We start from the raw sequence: 24,270 nt of genomic DNA, 5'->3' as shown, positions 1-24,270 counted from the left end.
TCAAATGGCCAGCAGCTGTGGCTAGTTGGCCGTCAGCTGTAACCAGTGAGCCATTAGCCATGAATATAACTGCCGTGGCTAGGCTAGCAGAAAAAAGGCGGAGCTAGCAAGAAGATGGTGGCTGAGCCTGCAAGCGGCGTAGTGAGGGTTGAGAATTGTGTTGCTCCTGGTTCCTGTGTCTCCAACCCAGCTGCCAGTGAGAGTATAGTGGTATGACTCCCCTACCTATGGCTCCGTGGGTGTTCCTTTTTGGCCTCACCATGTCCTGCGTTCTTATGTGGGGAGTGGGACCAGAGACCCCTCCTGACACCCCACATGACACTTGGCGTAGTCGGCAGGATACCCCGCCTGACACCCTGCATGACACATGGCGAAATCGGCAGGATCCCCTGCACTACAGGGTGTGTTGAATCTTGTGCCTATTGAGCTGGGCCCAGTGTAGTACAATTTCAGAACAAAACAAATCACCAAGCACAACAACAACAACAAAGAAACAACCAAATACACTCACATGTAAAAACAACTGATAACCCACACTCAACACAGGCAAAAATATCAATAATACAAAACCAAAAAGAACAAAAAAAGCAGTGCCAGTCTTGGCTTAATCTCACCAAGTAATCTCTAGGTTGTCCTCTGCTGTGCCAGAGTCCTCTGAGTGTGTGCCGGTAGAGCCGGTCACCTGTTGCCCAGAGTTACCCTGGGATTGCAGTTTTAGATGAGTGGGGCTATGGGGTCTGGATGGTAGTTTTTTACAAAGTCAGTGCAGTTTCACATATGCGCACTGAGAGTAACACAACCAGCCCTGTTCCCAGGTCTCCTGAGTCTTCGGGCACTTCTTCCGTGTGTGTGTGTGTGTGTGTGCTTGTGTGTGTGGAGGGTGTGAGATTTCTGAGCTGCTGAAAGCCCAGAGCTGCATCTGCTGCCTACTGCTGACACCTGGGACTGTCTCCGCAGTTGTAGTTGCCCTGCCACTGGCAGGCCAGAAAAGGTGGGTCTGAGGATGGAGGAGTCTTCTCTCTCCCAGCCCAGCAGTGTCACAGTCTTCCCAGCCTCTTCCCTGGGTCAGAGCTGCAAGCCAGCTCTTCCCTGATCCTGACCGCTCAGGCTCCTCTGTAATCTGACATTAATCCTTAGTTCAGGGGCCAGCTTGAGTCTCTGGAAAGGAGGGGGTATGATTGGGAGAGTAGGTGGAGACGCCCAGGTATGGTGTTTACTTCCTTTGTCCAACGTAGGGCCCAGCTGGAGGTCTCAGCTGAGGTTATTGCCTCAAATGCTGGATATGCTGCTCTCTGGGCAAGAGAGATCAGCTATGGGACACAGGGAGAGAGCCCACCTCCTGGCTCTTGTGGTCTTTGTTCTGTCCTGGGACCCCTTGCATCTCTGCAGCCTCTCCGGTCCCTCTTCCCCTGCTCACCCAATTTGCCCACCTTCAAGTAATCCTAGTACATAGGAGTTTCTTGTCTGTTCTGTGTGATGAGCAGAGTGTCCTTTGATGGGTTATAGATGTTCAATTTGTGGTAAGTTCCGGAGAACTCAAGAAGACCACCTCACTGCCACCATTCCTATGACATCCTGTCTTTTCTCTTTTTATCTTAGTGAGTCTAACCTAGGGTTTGTCAATTTTATTAAGCTTTTCAAAGAACCAGCTCTGTTGCATTAATTTTTTCTATTGTCCTTTTGCACTCTATTTCATTTAACTCTCCTCTGATTTTTATTCTTTCCTTCCTTCTGCTGACCTTGGGTTTCATTTGTCCTTCATTTTCAATTTATTTGAGTTGTAATGTGAATTTATTTATCTGGGATTTTTCTTCTTTCTTGATATAGGTCTGTAATGATATAAATTTCTCTCTTCTTACTGCTTTCACTGCATCCCAGTAATTTTGATAGGATGTATTTTCCTTGTCATTTGTTTCTATGTATCTTTTGATCTCTGGCGTATTTCTTCTTCGACCCAGTCATTCTATAAAAGCATGTTGTTTAATCTCCACATATCTGTGTTTTTTCCTGCTTTCTTTTTGCAGTTGATATCCAATTTCAAAGCCTTGTGATCAGAGAATATGCGTGGTGTGATTTCAATCTTCTTAAATTTGCTGAGGCTAGTTATATGTCCCAATACATGGTCTATCTTTGAGAATGTTCCATGTACACTAGAAAAAAAATATATAGTCTGATGTTCTAGGATGAAGTGCTCTGTAAATGTCAATTATGTCCATTTCATCTAATGTGTCATTTAGGGCTGATATTTCCTCATTTATTTTCTTTGGGTGATCTATGCATAGTTCTCAATGATGTATTCAGCTCCCCTATTATAATTGTGCTCTAGTCAATTTCTCCCTTTAGTTCTATTAGTAGTTGCTTTGTTTATTTCAATGCTCCCTGATTGGGGGCATAAAGATTGATGACTGTTATGCCTTCTTGTATTTCCCCCTTTATCACTATGAAACGTCCATCTTTGTCTCTTGTTACTTATTGTATCTGTAGTCTATTTCCTCTGATATAAGTATGCCATACCTGCTTTTCTCCATTTGCTTGGAGTATGGATTTTCACTGTTTCACTTTGAGTCTGTATTTGTCCTTGTAGTGAGATGTGTCTGTTGGAGATATATGGTTGGGTTTTGCTTTTTGATCCAACTTGCTACTCTATGCCTTATTATTGGTGAGTTCTATCCATTTTCATTTAGGGTGATTATTGATATTGTAAGGATTTCTTAGCATTCTGTCTTTTGTTTTCTGGTGGCTCGGTCTCTCCTTTGTTTCTTTGCCTTTTTGCTACTCTCTGTTGTTTCAGTGTGGTAGTATGCTATGATTTTCCCTCTGTGTGTTTTTTTTATGTTATATATTCGAATTTCAGTTCTTCGTGTTTTTTTTTGAATGGTTACCATTGTAAAAAAAAATTCATATTTACAGTAGTATTTTTTCTTGATCATGCTTCTTAGCTCCATTCCCATTGGCAGTTTCAGACCTTTACTATCTCCCCTTTTATGTTTTTCTTGCCACAAATTATCCCTACTTGTGTGTTGATTTCTGAGTTTCAGTAGCCAGTTGCCTTTTTCATATTTTTCCCTTTTTCTAATGCTTTTTTCTTCTTTATCCTGTATATTATGCTTAAGTATATAGTGTCCTGTTTTTTGTAATGGTTGCCATTTTCTGCTTCTGTCTATTCGTAATACTACTTATGGTTTTGTATTCTCTTGATTTTTTTGTTTCAGGTTGAATAGTCTCATTTAGTATTTCTTGTAATGCAGGTCCTGTGTTAGAAAATTCCATCAGCTTCTGTATGTCTGGAATGGTATTTATTCCTTCTTCATATCTAAAGGATATCTTTGCTGGATATATTATTCTTGGCTCATAATTTCTCTCTTTCAATAGTTTGAATATTTGATTCCATTCCCTCCTGGTTTGTAGAGTTTCAGCTGAAAAATCTGATGATAACCAAATGGGCTTTCCTTTTTATGTTACCGTCTTCTTTTCCCTGACTGCTTTGAGGATTTTTCTCTGTCATTAATTTTTTAATTGAAGTTTATTAGGGTGACAATTGTTAGTAAAGTTACATAAATCTCTGTCATTTATTTTTGACAGCTTCAATACAATGTGCCTTAAGAAGGCCTGCTGGGATTGAGGTAATTAGGTGTTCTATTTGCTTCTTTGATTTAAGATCCCATTGTTCCACAAGTTTGGGAAGTTCTCATTGACTATATGTCTGAATATACTCTGTTCCCGTCTCTCTTCTTCTGGTGTACCCATTATTCTTATGTTGCTGTTTCTGATGGAGTCAGACAGTTCTTGTGGAGTTCTTTCATTTCTTTTAACTCCAGTCTCTGTCTTCTTCCATCTGTGTAATTTCCAGATTTCTGTCTTCGATGTCACTAATTCTTTTCTCCATCTGGTTAGCTCTATTAGCTAAGCTGGCTATTTCATTCTTCATTTCTTTTATTGAATTCTTAACATCCAGAATTTCTATTTGGTTCTTTTTTAAAATTTCAATCTCTTTGGTAACACATTCATTTTTTTCTTTGATTGTGTTTCTGAGTTCATTAAACTGTCTGTCTGTGTTTTCTTGCATCTCAATGAGTTTTTTCAGAACAGCAATCTTGAATTCTCTGTCATTTGAGTCACATATTTCCATGTCTTTAAGTTCACTTTCTGTAGAGTTTTCATTTTCTTTCTAAGCTAAATTGTTAGCTTAGTTATTTGTGGCAATTAATGAATTTATATTTCTCTTCCTGGGCATCTATAGAAGTGGGTTCTGCAGCAGGTTGATATGAAGAGGTCTTTATTTCGCTTTCAAGTAGGTGTTGCTGAAACGTTTTATTTTCTCTCCTGCTGCAGCCTTTTATTCTCTCTCACACTGTAGCATTATATTTTGCATTGTTCCAGCTTCTCATGTGATGGTGGTGTTCCCCGGAAAGTATGTTTTTTCACTGTGAGCAGGTTCCCTGGGTCTCAGGATATCCCTTCCATGGGAGGTTGTGAAGAACGATAAACATCTGAGCTTCTGAAGTCCCAATGTTCCCCCTGCAGCCCAATGCAGAGCCTATGTGTCTCAGCACTCTGGTTGCCCCTGCATGGATCCACCCAGAAATGTGGGGGCAGGATGTGTTGTAAGAGGTGACTCTGAGCAATGGCAACTACCAATCCACTGTTCTCTTGCCCCTACAGTTCCTTCCATTTTCCCATAGGTAGTTGCACTGTGAGTCTGTTGTGGAGGGCTGCATTTCTCAGGGTTGGAAATATTCTGGTCTTTAATGTGACACTGCTACCAGTTCTTCTGGAGCCTGCTTCTAACCCTGGGAGGGTAGCTGTGGGGCAAGCTGTGGGAAGGCTGGGGGAGGCAACCAGGCTCTGTGTCTGTTTTCTGCCTGGGGGTCAGGGCTTAAACCATCATTCTCACTCTTCTTTATTCATTCTTTGCCCCGAGGTCTATGCCACGAGTGCTAGATTCAGTGGTATTATATGCTGATCCTTCAGGTGGGATTGTGGGCCATAAGGGGTGTGCTGGCAGCCCGGATTCTTTCCTCTCTCATGACTACTCCAGTCTGTGTGCTGTGACCTGTGGTCCATGTCTCTGCACTTTCTCTTTCCCTCCTCCCTCTCTTGCCCAATTTTCCCACCTTCAGATAATTTGATTTGCAGGTCTCTTAAGTGTTCCTGTGTGCCATACAGGGAATCCTTTGTTGAATTATGGCTGTTCAAGTTGTTTTATCTTCCAGGAGAGATTTCAAGAAGCACTCTTCATGCCGCCATTTCTGTGATATAATCGAGAAATATACAATTTTTAATGAGACTTGAAACCTTTGCTATTTTCAGTAATGAAGGATTTCCTTAATAAGTTCCTTTACCAGTGTCTCTGTCCTATCTATCTTCTCTCCTAGAATTCAATGTTTAAAATAGACTGCAAAGAATTTTTCATGCATCATAGAATGCACAAGATCTATTCTACTGGAAAAGTAATTTCTATCTCAAGAAAGAACTTTGCCTTTAACTATAAGTGTGATATCACCTTCTCTGCAAGCCTAAGCTGACAATACTGCTTAGGTTTATTTGGTCAATAGGACAGTCATCTTGTCTTCAGGAAGTCACATTGGAGCATTTCTCCTTCAACAGAATTCCAATTTCTTGTTGGTGGTGAAGAAGCCTCTTTCCCTTTAAAAAGATGTTCCCTAATATTTGCCATCAATGTTGTCTTCTTTAGCACAAGCCTATTACCACTTCTGATGTGCCTACAGCTTGTCACTTTCTATAAGTGATGTAAAAGTATTCCATCTTTTATCCTAGAAAAATGAGATTCTTTTTCTTTGAAGCAAATTCCTCAACCCTTATTTGCCTTACGAGTAATTCAAGTGGATAACAATATTGACATATTTATAGAGAGTCTTTCGTGCAGTATCCCTTAACTGTAAAGTAGTTAAGGAAATCTCTCCACCCAGCAGAAATGGCCTCTTGTTTGTTTATAACACTGGGCCCAGACCCAGGAAAAATGGTGGCATACATGAACCTGCATTTGGCATAACAAAAGGTGTTCAGGCTATTCCAGTATCTCTAACTATCTTATCTAGTACTCCATACTCTTGATTCCTTAGACTTAACCAACCTCATGAGTCTATGGATTATCTCTCCATGGCCTAGCTTTCTGCTACCTGTATGTAGCTGGGCATAGGTTAAAAAATAAGGAAAAACTCATACATGTTACTATGGTAGCTGATAAGTGTAACTCTTTCAAGAAACAGCACTAAATTTATTTTGATTAATAATAATTATTATTATAGCTACCATGTATTTCAATGCTTATTACATGTCAGACACTGTTTTAAACATAACATGTGTATAACTCATTTAATCCTCCCAACAACTTAGAGGGATAAGTACTTCTAGGATTTCCCATTTTACAGATTAGGATATTAAGGTACAAAAGTATTAAGGAACATACTCAAGGATACACAGTTAGTAAGTGAGGAAGCTAAAATATGAATTCAGGAGCTCCAGAGGCCATGTTACTGAAACCAGTTTATGTTCAGATATTGGAAATACTAAGGTAAGACACAGCCACAGTCCCCAAGGAACTCACTGTTTAGAAGAATTCATTAACCTAGTTAAGACTACTCTTCAGGCTACTCCCTTAAGTGACTAAAGATGGAAATTTAAGACCCTTTAAAAAGTGGTGGTAGGGCCCTCATTGTATCATGTAGGTAATCACCTATAATACCCACTTGAAGCTTCATTATTAAAAAGGCATACCTAGAAAATACTGGAGAGGAAACGAAGATCTGTACAGACATTATCTGGTAAATATATATCTCAATGACTCAAGATAAAAGTTCTCCAAAACTCCAAGATCTGTTGGCAGACCTCATCCCAGAGACCTAGGGCATCCCACTGCCTTCGATAATATGGTGCTAGTTTAAAATTTTACATTTTTCTTTCTATCAGGTACAAGTACAAGGAATGACTGGAAACATCCAATTTGACACTTATGGACGTAGGACAAATTATACCATCGATGTGTATGAAATGAAAGTCACTGGTTCTCGAAAAGTAAGTAACCAAAACAGATGTCCAAAGAAAAAGTCTTTTGAAAGGTGACAGAACTCAGATGCAAGAAAACAGGAGTTAGGAAACATACACAAAGCAAATTCCCACACATCGTTTTTGCCTTTCCATTTAGTGAGTAGTATAGATATGATGCAGATTTGTTTTATAATCAGTGTTCCAGATTATTTCTCTCTGAGGTTGGTTCTATAAGTGGTAGACAAAAGAGTTATTAACAGCTTCCTACAATAAAAGGAAGGAATTATAAATTTTACAACATGTTTTTACTTAAACAGAAGCTGCCAAGGTACACGCACTTTTAGCAAAAGAATTGGAAAGTAGGTATCTCTTCAGTTTGCCAACTTACCCACCAAAAGGACTCTGAACAAAGTATGTTTTTCTACAGCTAAGTGTTATAATAACCATTTTGCTTCTATCACACTAATAGCTGAGTTAGGTACGCAGTGGGGATTTAGTATCCATTTGATAAAACCTCAGTACATAAAATATCCTGTGTCATTTCTACAGGATACTCACTGGTTTCCCACCCCACATATCCCAGCTTTCCTACAGTTCAAAGTAAAGTATTTTTCTGCTATATGAATTTAAAGGGAAAAAAAAGGCTGATCATCCTACAGAGGGCTAAATTATTTTACAAAATATCGGTAAAAGTAAGGTAGGGATGGGTACCCCCAGGATGAAGAAACAAAACATCTGTGTGTGTTGGTGTTGGGGTCCTGGTTTCGATAGCAAGACAGAGGGAAACAGGACATCAATCCCTATAAAAATCAAGTGACTTAAAAAAAGTTTCATTCCACAGCACTTGAATTTCATGGTGTACTTTTTGAGTGAAAAATAGGCAACAAGTCAAATGTCTGTTCTTTCTAGGCTGGCTACTGGAATGAATATGAAAGGTTTGTACCTTTCTCAGATCAGCAAATTAGCAATGATAGTGCATCGTCAGAGAACCGGACTATAGTAGTGACTACCATTCTGGTAAGTATAGACAGAAGGTAGGTGGGTTTTCTGTACATCAAGACTTCTGCTTTCTGAAAAACATTATTCAGCCAGTAAGAAAGACCTCAAGTTAAAACAGTGAAAACTTCCAATAGGTCAGCTTAGGAACCTCTCGAAATATTGTGCCATTATAATGAAATGAATCTCATTTTTAAAAGAAAAATAATAGAAATTTGGAACAGTTTCAGATATCATTCTCCTCTTTACCCCCCTCCTTCCACTATAGGACTGATGTTTCATCTGGACATCAAATTTAATTCTTCACTGTGCGGGAGACAGCATTGCGCAGAGGAGAGAGTAAATTGGGGTTCTAATAATTGGTTTACCACTAGTAAACTTGTGCTTAATTGTACAAGTCACATCTCCTCTGAGCCTCAGGTCGTGTGTTGTTGTTTTTTTTTTTTAATTTATAGAATGGATATAATAATATCCTATATGTGCCATAAGGCCATTTCAAGGCAATATTCACCATGTAAAGCTTTTCTGCAAAATTTAAAGCACTACTGAAATGTGAGATAGTATTCTCATTTAGTTTTAAAATGTTTTTCTAAAAGCTGGTATGTTTTTACTGAATAAAATACAAACCTCACTTAAAAATGAGTATGCCATTAAGTCTGAAATTGTGACTAATTGAATGGAGATTAGACTGAAGTTTACCTTTCCATTAAACATACATATCAAATACTTATTTTGTCCTAGGTACTGTACTAGGCCCTGTGGATGTAAAAATGAATAAGCCACAGACTCTGATCTCACAAAGATCACAGTGTTTCCCTAGGGCTTGCCTGGGTTGGCTGTGGTTCCTACATGGTAAATCCCAAGAAATCAAAGGCAGTTTACCTTCACGTAAGGTGAACTTACATGGTTTGACTAAATCAAAGACTTTACAGGTAGAAACTGATCCTTCTTTCCAACTCTCAAAAATAACTTAAATCCTTCTTTACTTCCTTAAATTATCAGTTAAGGACTCTGAGGAATATAGAGCCCAATGAATAGTTGATTGAAGCTCTTCTGCTTATTAAGCAAAAAAGTTAAAATCTCTTTTTACACACCAAAGGTCAATAGCCACGGCAGGGATGGAGGAAGGAGGACTTCGTGATTACATTTATCATCACTTAGAAAAATGTATAGGAGTAATCCTTTGATCTTCTTTCTGGTCCTAAAGGAATCACCATATGTAATGTATAAGAAGAACCATGAGCAACTAGAAGGAAATGAACGATATGAAGGCTATTGTGTAGACTTAGCCTATGAAATAGCCAAACATGTACGAATCAAATACAAATTGTCCATTGTTGGTGACGGGAAATATGGTGCAAGAGATCCAGAGACTAAAATATGGAATGGCATGGTTGGAGAACTTGTCTATGGGGTAAGTTCTTTTCAACTCTATTTTCATTTACTTCTATGCTTTTCAATTAACAAAGATAGAGGATTTAATTTTCAAGTGCAATACTTATCCAATTGTATTGTTTTTATATGATCTGTAAGAAAAATGGTTTTATTTTACACCTGAATTCTGTAAAAGTAGCTTGTCAATAGCATACTTTGGGCAACAGGATTATTTTACTAAAAGGAAAGTAGAATTGGGGAACTCTATTTGGCAACATTACATACAAGCTGCCCTCTAATGAAAATTTCTTCCTTCTGTGTTCCCTGTCTCAGAAAGCAGAGTCACCACCTACCTAGTTGCTTAAGCAACCTGGTCATATTTTCTCATTGCTCCCCCCATATCTAGTCAATTGCCGTACCCTATCAATTCAATTCTTTGGTCTCTCAAATCCAGACACATTCTTCATTCCCACCATCGTCTTCTTAATTAAGTTTCTTACCATTTTTCACTCTTTTAATTGGTTTCTCTACCTCTGCTCTTACCCTGGCAAATCAGATGTCTACATTATTGTAATTTACCACTTTAAAAATCAGGATAAAATTCATGTTCCTTAGCACAGTAAATAACGTGCTTCATAATCTGGCATCCACCTACCTCTCTAGCTTCATCTTGTACTCTTTCCCCTTCACACTCAATGTTCCAGCTATAGAAAAATTATGTGAAGTTCCCTAAAGATGTCCAGCTCTAACTTAGGGCATGCCTGAAAATGCCTTTGTCTCTCTTAGCCAGCTAACATCACTTACCAGTTCTCCAGAACTCAGAGGTGTCACCTCTTTCAGGACGCCTTCCCTAATACCTTTCACCCAGCTGCAGTCTGGTTACGTGCCCCTACTTTTTGCTTCCTTAGAGTACTTTTTGCTTTCTTACAGTACTTTTGAACTAGTATTATAATAATCTATTTACAAATTCAGTTGCCCCAACTAAACTATGAACTCCTTTGAGGACAAATATTAACTCAATATCTCAGAGGCTGGCACATAACAGAAGTTCAATAAATACTTGTTGAATAAATTAATGAATAAACAGAATGGCATTGCCAAGGGCTTGTCCATGGGCCAAGTACAAAATAATTATACTGATAATTATGGCTTTTTTAAAAAGTACAGCCTATCTTCAGAGCTCCTCCATGATTTTGCTTTAAAAGGTTTTGGCCTCTGATTAGTAATGTCAGATCTTGGGCCACCCAGTGAGACATATGGAGATAACTGGGCATAAGAACAGCCCAGTAGGCAAACTAATCACTAGAGAACTCACCTCAGTGCAGGTGGTGATTGGCAAAAGTTTAGTTCTAACAGACAAGGATTACTTGCAAAGCTGTCTAGACCACAGGTTAGGGTAAGACAGAAGAATCTAGAAGGTGGATATACTGAAACGAAGCTGTCAAGAAGCAAATGTCCAAGTTACCCATTGAACTGAGGTTCAGGATAAGGACTCTAATACTTGAAATGGTAATCAGCAAGAATATGGTGTGAGTATCCAACTATAAGATAGTACTGTGGTCATTAAATAAGTTTTTGGAACAGGGCCTCGGGAACAAGTACAAAGGCAGTTCATTTCTAAAAATAAGGGCATGGAAAGGGAATTAAGGCTTAAAATGAGACTGGACCTCAAATATCAAAACTAGGGCACCACCTTCCAATCAGACAAGCAGGAAGGCAATTTTAACCTTAGCCCACAGCTATGGGGCTGGAGCCAATTATCTCCTGTCTTGGGCCAAGTTTGGTTCTGGGAACTAGGGCAGGGCTGAGTTGAAGATAAGATTCAAGTGAACCCAACCAGTTATGATAAAGAAAAGAGCTTTTAATGCCAGAAAAGGTGGAGCTGAATAAGGGGCAGAGCACCTGTCATGCTTTCCAAGGACACTGAGAAGCTCTGAATGGTCTTGACACAGCTCTAACCTCTCATTTTACAAGTTGGTGATCAAGTCTTCTCTTTCCTATTCCTCTTCTTCCCAACATTCAGGATCAAAAATGTCCTGTCTTGCTCAAAGCTCTCCCCTGTTCTTAGCACATTACCTGGTACATAGTAGATAGTCACTTTTTGCTCTAACTAATGAATGCCTGACATGCAATAATGCATTAAGTTGAGTTCACGGTAGGAGGTAATCCTATAATGTTGTTGTTTGTTGTTGTTGTTGTTGTTAGCTACTATTTGCTGTATATTTCCTGGCTGCCAGATACTGTGCTAAGTGCTTTACAGGCATTATGTAACCCAATCCTCACAACATACTTCCAAGGGAGGTGCCATTTTTGACATCATTCTACACATGAGACAATTGAAGCCTAGAGAGGTGAAGTCTCATGTCACACAGCTTGTAGTGACCCAATAATTTGAACCCAAGTCTCTGAGTATGAAGTCCATGTTCTTTAATCATTGCCCTGTATTACCCTATAGCCAAAGTGTTGTTTCAGACTCATCCCATCCTAAAATACAGTTGAAATTTACTGCAAAGGCCCTTGGTGCCTTAGCCATTCTGAGAAAAGTGTTTGGCCACAGAAGCATGGCAAGAAATTTAGGGTGTCAGTTTCTAATGGGCCAGGGAAGAACTGACACGAGCTCTTCTAGCCCATTGTGACTCAATAGCCAGAACTCTCTAGGATTTCAAAAGAAAACATGTCACACTTTATAAATAACTCAGTGACCTCCTGGCATTGAGCAGAACATTAGACACAGTGGCATAGAGGAAGTCAGATTTCTCACTTGGTTTTGGTCTCTCCTCTGGCATGTCCTCTGTACTGTAACCACTTAATCTCCACATTATATTCCTCTTTGCAATTTGTGCATGTGTGAGTGAGGGAGCTTGAGAATTAGAGAGTCCCTTATTTGTTTAGTAATTTAGAAGCCATCTCTCTACTGCTGGATAGGTAAAAAATTTCCTGGAGCCTTCCTATCTTTCCCCTCCAGTTCTTTCTTTCTTTTTTTTTTTTAATTAAAGTTAATTGTTAGTGAAGTTACATAGACTTCAGGTGTGCAATTCTGTATTACATCATCTATAAATAACATTGTGTGTTCACCACCCAGAGTCAGTTCTTTCTACTGAAGACAAAAGTAATAGCTAGAGAAGGCTCTTACAGAAAAGTCTCCTCCCTTCCCTGACCTAGAACAAGATTGAGATGCTTTCTAGGATTATAACACATGGTAATTCCAGGGAACTGATAGCAAAATAACCCATTTGAGTGGACTGCCAAATTTTACTTTCCTCTAAAACCTGTGGCTATGAAAAATGGATGTTCTTTTCATGCTTGGAGTGAGAGCGCTGTCAGAGAGGATGATGATCTCATAAGCTAAATATGTTTTCATTTTTATTTAGAAGTTTTAATCTTTCAGCATTGGGAAGTTTTCAACTTGTCTATCATTGATAGAAATGGAGAAAAGTGAAAACACAGACATTCATTTCTGCTAGGCCTGGCCTCTTGTGGTTTGCAAACTATTTAAGAAAAAGAAGGGCAGAAAATCCCCAGTGATTTCCCTGAGTGCTTAATAAGCAAAAGGATAGAGAACATGGATCTACTTCTTGCAATGAACATAAACACTACACAGATAGCTTTATCTTTATCTTTAGGGTATTTTCTCTTATGCTTTTAGTATGTAAAACAGATCAGAGTAAGGGAAAAATGAAGAAAGGCAGAGATGAAAAAAGATTTGCAAAGGAGATTTCAGTATCTGCCATAAGTCTCAAGAAAGAATCAAAATGAATTAAATTTGTTACAGAAGAAAGAAGCCAATTGGCCTCTTTTCAGATGATTTCTAAATGGTCTTTTTTTCCTCTAAAGAAAACAAGATTGATATTTGGGGTACCTTGTATCATCTATTTTTGAAACGAATGTCAGTAGGACACGATGTGCCCTATTATGTAAGCTCTTCAGGACATTACGAACTTGAAACTGTCTACTTGCTTTTACCAGTGTGGATTTTGAGCTGGATGTTTGTAACATCATCACTTGGTAATTGTCTCTAGCTCAAATGACTTGCAGACCACAAGTTTTATGGCTTCCAAATAGCATGAGTTTTAAGAGGATATTTAGAAACATTTTATTGGAACACCTGGTTAGCTCAGTTGGTTAGAGCAGTGGTGCTCTTAACAAGGTTGCAGTTTAGATCCCCACATGGGCCACTGTGAGCAGTGCCCTCCACAACTAGATTGAAACAACTGCTTGACTTGGAGCTGATGGGTCCTGGAAAAACACACTTAAAATAAATAAAAGTTTAAAAAAAAAACATTTTGTTGCTAGCAAGGCTCTTAAGCATCCTTTAGCCTACGTTTTCATTCATTTCACAGATAATTGTGGGTACCAGCCAGGACCAGACCATTAAAACTGGCCATTGGGTAAACCAGGAATGACAGGAATGGTGGCAGGAATTATGAGAAGGTCAAACACTGATACAGTTTGACAGAGTTTAGACTATAACTCAGATTTCATAAATCCTAGTCCAGTGGTCTATCCACTGGGTCATACTGGCTCAGTTTACTAAGCTTGTGAGACTATGGGAAGATTGATTTTCTATCATATATAGCATCCCCCCCCCCGCCTTCATAATCTAGTTGGATTATAAGGTTTTCCATCCAAGATACCCATTCTGCATATCTGTGGCCTCCAGGAAAATGTAATATACATCTGTAGTAACCACTTGAAATATTTGAAAACCCAATGTAGACATCTGGGGGGGTTATGCCCTTTGAGAATAAATATCACATAACAGAAACAGGGAGTGAGGAAGAGGGCTGGAAGAACACTGAGGTCCTAATTGACAAAAGGAAGCCTCTCAGCGGACAGAATGCCTTATGTTTCTAGGACTTGGAACTAAGGATGGGGTGTTGGAGAGGAAGTAGAGAAAAGAGAACCCTTGTGCACTGTTGGTGGGATTGAAAATTGGTGCAGCTGCTATGGAAAACACTATGGAGGTTCCTCAGAAAATTAAAAACAGAACTACCTTATGACCTAGCAATTCCAATCCTGGGGATTTAACCAAAGAAATTAAAAACACTGTTGTGAAAAAATATATCCACTCCTATGTCTACTGCAGTGCTGTTCACAATAGCCAAGAAATGGAAACAACCGAAATGCCCATCAATAGACGATTGAATAAAGAAATCGTGGTACATTTATACAATGGAGTATTACTCTGCCATCAGAAAGAATGAAATCTTGCCATTTGCAACAACATGGATGGACCTAGAGAATATTACGCTGAGTGAAATAAGTCAGAGAAAGACAAATACCATATGATCTCATTTATATGTGGAATCTAAAGAACAGAATAAATGAATAAACAAAATAGAAATAGATTCATAGTTACAGAGAACAAACTGCTAGTTGCTAGATGGGAGGGTGGTTGGGGGAATGGGTGAGGAAGGTGATGGGATTATGAAGTACAAATTTTTAGTCACAAAATAGTCATGGAGATGTGAAATACAGTGTGGAGAATATAGTCAATAATGTAAAAACTATGTACAGTGTCAGATGGGTACTAGACTTAACACTTCAAAAGTTATGTAAATGCCTAACCACTATGTTGTACACCTGAAACCAATATACAATGATATTGAATGTCAACAGTTTTATATATATATATATAAATCGTGCAGGATGTCAGGCGGGGTCTCTGGTCCCGCTCCCCACATAAGAACGCAGGACATGGTGAGGCCAAAAAGGAACATCCACAGAGCCATAGATAGGGGAGTCATACTACTATAGTCTCGCTGGCGGCACTATAGTCTCACTGGAGGCTGGATCCACACTTTCCGCAACCCGCCATCCTAACTGCAATCCACGCTTGCCAGCTCAGCCACCATCTTCTTGCTAGCCTCCATTTTCTGCTAGCGTAGCCACAGCAGTTATATTAGTAGCCAATGGCTCACTGGTTACAGCTGACGGCCAACTAGCCACAGCTGATGGCCATCCAATCACAGTTGATGACCATTTACTACCTGAGCCAGCACCTTTCCACGTGAGGCTGAGAGCCTGGAAACCGCAATCCTGGCTCTGTCCCCACTACATATATATGCATACACACACACACACACACACACACACACACACACACACACATATATGCATATATATGCATATGTATACACACACACATATGTGTGTGTGTATATATATATACATATATGTATATATATGTGTATATATATATATATATATGTATATATTCATATATAGCCATGGGATGTAAACTATAGCATAGGGAATATAGTCAATTGTACTGTAATAGCTATGTACGATATCAAAGGGGTAGTAGACTTGATTGTGTTATCACTTTGTGCAGTGTGTAAATGTCTAATCATTATGTTGTTTTGTACACCTGAAACTAATAAAAAAAAATTTAAAGAACTAAAGATGGGGAGAGTAGTTGCCCTGAGAAAAGCCAGACAAAACTACAGCCCAGATTGGTACCTCTGGCTTCCAAGAAAGCATAGATCTTAGAGACAAAGATGGGGTTGGGGATGGTTGATTCCAGTTCACATCCCTTAGGTATCCTCAGACTCCTTCACACTCTCAAGACAAATGACAATTTTATAGATGCTACTCACACTGACATTTCTCTACCTAGAAGAAATTATCTCTTAGGTTGTCACTATTCTAAGATAGACTCATTTTCCATTAAGAAAGAAAGTCGATCTGTCCTGCCAGCTAAAAGGCAAAGAAGCAAGCGTGCAGTAACAGATGCCAAGTGTTCTCTTCTATTCTTCAGGTGATTACACTGGGCTTTGGCAGGAAGGCTGATAGTTTGATAAAAATGTCCTTCTTTCAAATGATGCATATGAACTCCAGGAAGGAGAATTAATGACACATGGAAGTCTGCCATTCTGAGCTGAGACAGTGGGGAAATATTTCCGACCAAATTTAGTCTCACATTGCCTTTACCAAGATCCAGGGACACTCTTTTATCTTTATTTTGTCTTTAACTCTCTCGGCTCCCCAAAGATAAGAAGCCCTGGGACATACTGAGACATTTGTTCTGGATAAAGAAACAAGATCCTGTTGTGATACTGCTTGTTGTTGCACAGATTTAAATAGACCTCATCCCTTTCTACAGATCTTAACAACTGGAGACAGTAAATATCCCCAAGAGTATAGCCAATAAAGCAGTTTACATCCTGTCCCCCCAACATGCAGCAGTTATATTTATATTGTCTAGTTTGTCTAGTTTGCCTCCATTCCTTTTTCAATACTGTGGGGACAGAACCAGGAGTGCAGTTTCCAGCCTCTCAGCTTCACGTGGAAAGGTGTTGGCTCAGGTAGTAAATGGTCATCAACTGTGATTGGATGGCCACCAGCTGTGGCTAGTTGGCCGTCAGCTGTAACCAGTGAGTCATTGGCCACGAATATAACTGCTGTGGTTACGCTAGCAGAAAAATGGGGGCTAGCAAGAAGATGGTAGTTGAGCTAGCAAGAGTAGCGGATTGCAGTTAGCAGGGCGGACTGAAGCTAGCAAGTGAAGTTGGTTGGCAGAGACAAATGGACAGCGGGTTGCAGATAGTGTGGCTCTTGCTTCCTGTGTCTCCAACCCAGCCACCAGCGAGACTATAGTGGTATGACTCCCCTATCTATGGCTCCGTGGGTGTTTCTTTTTGGCCTCACCATGTCCTGCGTTCTTATATGGGGAGCGGGAGCTGAGACCCCATGTGACTCCCTGCATGGCAAATACATTTAAACTTTTCAAATGAAATGTCTGCCGAAGGCTACTAGAAACTTAAGGATAAGACAGGTCATGTCTACATTTTCTCTCAGATAACATATAATATCTTATGCATTACATGCCAGTACATTACCTACCTCCTTTCTCTCATCCTCCTCCTTGCTTTCAGAAAGTGCTTTATAATGGTGGCTGACAAGCTCATTCATAGCCTCCAGGTGGGTTCCAACTTTTATATCAGATAATCAGGTGAAAATACTTTTAAGCTATAATGTAAATTTTTCAGCTAAAAAAATTGATAACGTTTAAATTGTCATTTCTGTCTCAAACTTGTCAGACTTACGTACATCATCCCGGTATGTATGAGTTTGTTGGGTTATAAATTGTCATGCTGGGTGTCACGGGTGGTCTCAGCTCCCACTCCCCACATAAGAACACAGGATATGATGAGGCCAAACAGGAACACCAATGGAGCCATAGATAGGGGAGTCATACCACTATAGTGTCACTGGCAGCTGGGTTGGAGACACAGGAAACAGGATCCACATGATCTGCAACCTGCCGTCCGCTTCTCTGCCAACCAACCAACCCCACTTGTTAGCTGCAATCCACCGTGCTAACTGCAATCCGTCATGCTTGCTAGCTCAGCCACCATCTTCTTGCTAGCCCCCATTTGCTGCTAGTGTAGCCATGGCAGTTATATTAGTGGCCAATGGCTCACTGGTTACAGCTGATGGCCAACTAGCCACAGCTGATGGCCATCCAATCACAGTTGATGGCCATTTACTACCCGAGTGAACACCTTTGCATGTGAGCGTGAGAGCCTAGAAACTGCACTCCTAGCTCTGTCCCCACAAAGTTTTACGAAATTTATGACTTTGGCAACCCACCTATGAAAGGGATTATATACTCCCTCCAATAATGAAGTTGCTCCTGGTTTGCCAGTGGTGACTGGAAAAATTAAACCTAATTTGGTGTGTTTATTGAGCCCACACAGCCACTCTCGAGCTGCTTAATTAAAACCCTTTAAGTAGTCAAGATGTAACCAAAAGCCCTAGCAAACACTTATCCTGAACTCTTTTAATTTGCTGGGTCTTGTCTGTCACTGGAACGCCCTTATACCACTTACTTACCCACTGAGGTTTCTGAAAATGACATGCATACTGCTAGCACAGGAAGAGGCTTGAGGGAAAAAGGCCACTGGACTGGTTCAGAACACCACAAGTAAAGCACTTCATTACTGAGTCAGAAGTTCACCTACTCCCTATCCCCCATGGATAGTTCTTAACGCTCTCTCCCAGCCACCGCTGGCTTTCCTAAGGAGCAGAGACCAAGAAAGGAATGACATTTGGGAAATTGCCTCTTTCTAATTTTTCATCAATGTTGACCATTGTCGTGCAGGAAGTCACACAGGGTCTCTGCTCCCACTCCCCACATAAGAAGGCAGGATGTGGCTAGGCCAAAAAGGAGCACCCAAGGAGCCATAGGTAGGGGAGTCATACCACTATAGTCTCACTGGAGGCTGGATTCACACAATGTGCGACCTGCTGTCCGCTTTTCTGCCAACCGACCGACTCCCTTGCAAAACTACAATCCGCCATGCTAACTGCAATCCGCGCTTGCCAGCCACCATCTTCTTGCTATCCCCCATTTTTTGTTAGCGTAGCCACAGCAGTTATATTTGTGGACAATGGCTCACTGGTTACAGCTGACGGCCAACTAGCCACAGCTGATGGCCATCCAATCACAGTTGATGGCCATCTACTACCCGAGCTAGCACCTTTCCATGTGAGGCTGAGAGCCTGGAAACTGCTCTCTGGGGCTCTGTCCCCACAGCTTTCTAAATCTTTAACTCACTTTGACAGTGAACTTCCCCCTCATTTGCATGCTAACAGTCCCAGCAGAACTACATGGATATTTTCTGACTCTGGTTACCTACTCCTCCCATTTCTGTAATAGTCATATGGATAGCTACCCAAATCTTATGCCAAGCAGGTTCTGAGCTCCGAAATAATCAACTATCACTACTTCCTTTTCATATTGAAGGGATAGTGGTGGCAGACTGCAAGGGCTTCTTCAAGGCTGCCTATGAGCTAATATGAAAGTTCCGCTGGTTTGGTCTCAACAAGCATACAAGAGGGGGAAAGGGTTGCCAATTCCCCTACCAAGCTGGCTGTCCTTAAGGCTTTATCAGTAACCCCCTTCCATTCTGTTGGTTGAGCCTCTTCCACCTGCTTTTTGGTTTTCTTTGCTTTTTCTGTCTATAATAGTTTTCTTTTATTTTTCAATTACAGTTGACATACAATATTATATTAGTTTCAGCTGTACACTATAGTGATTAGACATTATATAAATGTCTAACGTACCCATCTGAGATGCAATCGGTCTTTTTTAAGGTTCAGCATGGGAATTTTCAATTTGGAGCCAGGTCAATATCAATAAGGCTTAATTGAGCACAGAGTTAACGCTGTTCTTCTTTGAGTGAATACCTTCCAAAAACAAAACTCTACCTTCTATGCAAAAGGTCCTTAGACATGCCTTCATAATGAATTCTACCGAACATTAAAAGAGGATCTAATACCTGTCCTACTCAAACTCTTCCAAAAAACTGAAGAAGAGACAACACTCCCTAACTCATTTTATGAGGCCAACATTAACCTGATACCAAAACCTGGTAAGGACAACACATACAAAAAAAAAAGAAAATTACCAACCAATATCTCTGATGAACAAAGATACAAAAATCCTAAACAAAATTCTAGCAAATTGAATGCAACAATGCATTAAAAAGATTATTCATCACGACCAAGTGGGGTTCATCCCAAGTGAAGGGCACAAGGATGGTTCAACATATGCAAATCAATCAATGCGATACACCACATAAACAAAATAAAGGACAAAAGTCATATGATTATATCAATAGATGCAGAAAAAAACGTTTGACAAGATACAACATCCATTTATGATTAAACCACTTAACAAAATGGGCACAGAAGGAACACACCTTAAAATAATAAAGGCCATGTATGACAAACCCTCAGCTAATATCATAATTAACAGTGAAAAACTGAATCCCTTCTCTGTACATTCAGGAACATGACAGGGCTGTGCCCTATCACCTCTGCTTTTCAACATAGTATTGGAAGTCTGAGCCAGAGTGATCATTCAAGGGAAAGAAATAACAAACATCCGAATTGGGAATGAAGAAGTTAAATTGTCACTTTTTGCAGATGACATGATGCTATATATGGAAAACCCTAAAGACTCCACCAGAAAGCTTTTAGAAACAATAAACAAATATAGTAAAGTTGCTGGCTACAAAATCAACGTAAAAAGTCCATTGCATTCCTTCTATTTATTTATTAAGTTTATTGGAGTGACAATTATTAATAAAGTTACATGGGTTTCAGGTGTACAATTCTGTAATTCATCATCTATATATCACATCGTGTGTTCACCACCCAGAGTCAGTTCTTTTTCTATTAACATATATTTGATCCCTTTTACCCTCGTATACTACCCACCTCCCTCCTTAATCTCTGGTAATCATTAAACTATTATTTGTGTGTAAGACATTTTTAAAAGAAATTGAAGAAGACACAAAGAAATGGCAAGACACTAATCCGTGTTCATGGATTAGAAGAATCAACACTGTTAAAATGGCCATATTATCCAAAGCAATATACATATTTAATGCAATCTCCATCAAAATCCCAATGGCATTTCTTAAAGAAATAGAAAAAAAATCATCAGATTTGTATGGAACCACAAAAGAGCCCAAATAGCCAAACCAATCTTAAGAAAAAAGAAGACTACTGGAAGTACCACATTCCCTGACTTCAGCTTGTACTACAGGGCAACAATAATCAAAGCACTATGGTATTGGCAGAAAAACAGACACACAGACCAGTGGAACAGAACTGAAAACCAAGAAATAAATCCACATAAATATAGACAGATAATTTTTGACAAAAGAGCCAAAAACATACAATGGAGTAAAGACAGCTGCTTCAATAAATGGTGCTGGGAGAATTGGAAAGCCACGTGCAAAAGAATGAAACTAGACTGCTATCTATCACTGTGTACCAAAATTAACTCAAAATGGATCAAAGAGTTAAACATAAGACCTGAAACAATAAACTACATGGAAGAAAACATAGGTACTAAACTTACAGACTTTGGGTTCAAAGAGCATATTATGAATTTGACTCCAAAGGCAAGGGAAGTAAAAGCTAAAATAAATGAATGGGACTATATCAAACTTAAAAGTTTCTGCACAGCAAAAGAAACCATCGACAAAATAAAGAGGCAACTACTGAATGGGAGAAGATTTTTGCAAACAGCGCCTCTGATAAGGGGCTAATATATAAGGAACTGATACAACTCAACAACAACAAAAAACAAACAATTCAATTAAAAAATGGGCAGAGGATCTGAAAAAACATTCCTCCAAATAAGATATACAAATGGTCAATAGACATATGAAAAAATGTTCAACATCACTAATCATCAGAGAAATGCAAATAAAAACCACAGTGAGAATGGCTTTCTCCACATCATTTAGAATGGCTATCATCAACAAGAGAAATAATAACAAGTGTTGCAGAGGCTGTGGAGAAAAAGGAACACTTATGCCCTGTTGGTGGGAATGCAGATTGGTGAAGCCACTATGGAAGGCAATGTGGTTGTTCCTCAAAAAAAAAAATCAATAGAATTACCGTACGACCCAGCAATCCCTCTCCTGAGTATCTACCCAAAAAATCTGAAAACATTCATCCGTAAAGATATATGTGCTCTTCTATTCATTGCAGATTTATTTATGGTGGCAAAGACATGGAAACAACAAAAGTGACCTTCGATGGATGATTGGATAAAGAAGATGTGCTATATATACACAGTGGGATACTATTCTGCCATAAAAAAAGATGAAATAGTACCATTTGCGACGACATGAATGGATCTTGAGATTGTTATGCTGAGCAAAATAAATCAGACAGAAAAAGTCGAGAACCATGTGATTTCACTGATATGTGGAATTTAAAACTGAAAACAACACAGAAACAAGACAAACAAATGAGGAAACAAAAAGTCTTAGACACAGACAATAGTTTAGTGGTTACCAGAAGGTAAAGGGAAAGTGGGGTGGTAGATGAAGGTAAAAATGATCAAATATATGGTGATGGAAGGAGAACTGACTCTGTGTGGTGAACACACACTGTGATATATAGGTGATGTATTACAGAACTGTACACCTGAAACCTATGTAATTTTGTTAACAATTATCACCTCAATAAACTTTCATGAAAAAAAGAAAAAAAAAAAAGAAAAAACAGAGAAAGGTCCTTGGAAAGGAACAATTCAGAAAAAGTAGAAAAGCCAGGCTGAGGAAATAGGTAACTGCTTGAGGGGGCAGTTTTTTCCTGTTGTCTTGTGTAAAAAGTACTTCAAACTAGTAAGGGCTTCCTTTGGGAATCTGTTCTTTTGTTGCATGTTCCTGGTGCTAGAGTAGAAGTCCCACTTTGTCTGTATTTCCATCTCTTGTTAATATTTATCTGTGCTTATCATCTGGTGGGTGTTTTAGTTACTGACTTGTGTTTTGTTTTGTTTTTCTGTTTCTTTTAGAGGGTGTCAAGATTCTCAAACTCCTTTCTTTACCTGTTCAAGAAAGAATTTAATTATCCTAAATTCAATCCAAAGTGATTTTTCAAATTCCCCTTATTTCTTCTTTCTGAAACAAAGAAATGACAATTTCTCTTAGAACTGTCAATGATTTAGACTTAAACATCAAAAACCAGTTCTATTAAGTAATTAAATTCAAATGAGATCAAATGGAAAATGATACTAGTGGGGCATTTGCACACTCTAAGCAAGAGGAGGAAATATGTTGGCCAGGACAGAAGGTGGCTTCATCTGTGATTTCTCTTGGCATGAAAAGGCTCTTTCTAACTGATTCAGACTCTCTCTCTGCCAAAAAAAAAAAAAAAAAAAAAAAAAAAAAAAAAAAAAAAAAATTAGCATTCTGGCCAATTCCATTGTTCTCAGTAGCTTTTGTTTCTAGGACCAGCTCTGGCCCCAGGCAACAGGGTAAAATAGATAAAATTTGTCTTAGGCTCCCTTCCAGTTAGAAATGTAGAACTAGTGATTTAGGAGTTAACTGCAATGAGGAAAGAGGTGAAGCCATAGATAATAGTACTGAAGGAAGAAAGTGAATAACAGAACCTTAAAAGTATCTTACTGTGGGGACAGAGCCCCAAAAAGCAGTTTCCAGGCTCTCGGCCTCACATAGAAAGGTGCTGGCTCAGGTAGTAAATGGCCATCGACTGTGATCAAATGGCCATCAGCTGTGGCTAGTTGGTCATCAGCTGTAACCAGTGAGCCATTAGCCATGAATATAACTGCCGTGGCTAGGCTAGCAGAAAAATGGGAGCTAGCAAGAAGATGGTGGCTGAGCCTGTAAGCGGCATAGTGAGGATCTAGAATTGTGTGGCTCCTGGTTCCTGTGTCTCCAACCCAGCCGCCAGTGACAGTATAGTGATATGACTCCCCTACCTATGGCTCCGTGGGTGTTCCTTTTTGGCCTCACCATGTCCTGCGTTCTTATGTGGGGAGCGGGACTGGAGACCCTGTAGGCCGTCCCGCATGACACATGGCGTAGTCGGCAGGATACCCCACCTGACACCCCGCAGGCCGCCCCACACGACAGCCCGCATGACACATGGTGCAGTGAGCAGGGTACGGTGCCGACCAAAGCCCTCCGAAGGGCAGTGGAGCAGTTTGTGCCTATGAACACTCAGTCTCAGGAAGACCAGGAGGAGCAGCTGCCTGAGAACTGGACCCCCGTGGAGGGGTGGGAAGATGTGGACATTTCCTCAACCAGCAGAGGCTGGAGAAAGCGAAGGTTGTTGCAGCCCTGTGAGCTGGAAAGTGCTTGCTGAGGCAGCCCGGATGCAGGACTTGTAGTCCCAGGAGGAATGGCTTGCTGAGTCCTCTGTGGGAGCTGAGGGTGAGGTCAAGGTCATCCCTCACCCCCAGGACAGCCCTGGCGATGACTATGGACTATGGGGAATTGCCTTCCATCCCTAATTTAATGGACAGCTTGACTGTTTGGGAACATACCACCATGTAGTGGAACTGGCAGATGTTTGCTTTTGTGTCTTGACCGGCCACCATTGAGAATATGTAAGCAC

At 39.9% G+C, this 24,270-nt stretch overlaps 1 protein-coding gene across 10 annotated transcripts in view; it reads left to right on the top strand.

Annotated features, from left to right (window-relative positions):
- GRIA3 (glutamate ionotropic receptor AMPA type subunit 3) overlaps positions 1–24,270 on the top strand; it is a 555,596-nt gene that overhangs the window by 374,365 nt on the left and 156,961 nt on the right. For all 10 annotated transcript variants that reach the window (XR_004423667.1, XM_033112237.1, XM_033112265.1 and 7 more), the window contains 3 exons: positions 6,931–7,035; positions 7,918–8,025; positions 9,212–9,418. Coding sequence is in view for 9 of the 10 variants with exons in the window: in XM_033112237.1 (XP_032968128.1) it covers positions 6,931–7,035; positions 7,918–8,025; positions 9,212–9,418 (420 nt within the window). In the remaining variant the exon portion in view is untranslated. The remainder of the gene's footprint in view (positions 1–6,930; positions 7,036–7,917; positions 8,026–9,211; positions 9,419–24,270) is intronic.

Source organism: Rhinolophus ferrumequinum, chromosome X (assembly GCF_004115265.2).
Source record: "Rhinolophus ferrumequinum isolate MPI-CBG mRhiFer1 chromosome X, mRhiFer1_v1.p, whole genome shotgun sequence".
Lineage (NCBI taxonomy): Eukaryota > Metazoa > Chordata > Mammalia > Chiroptera > Rhinolophidae > Rhinolophus > Rhinolophus ferrumequinum.
This window is presented reverse-complemented; position numbering and strand designations above follow the sequence as displayed.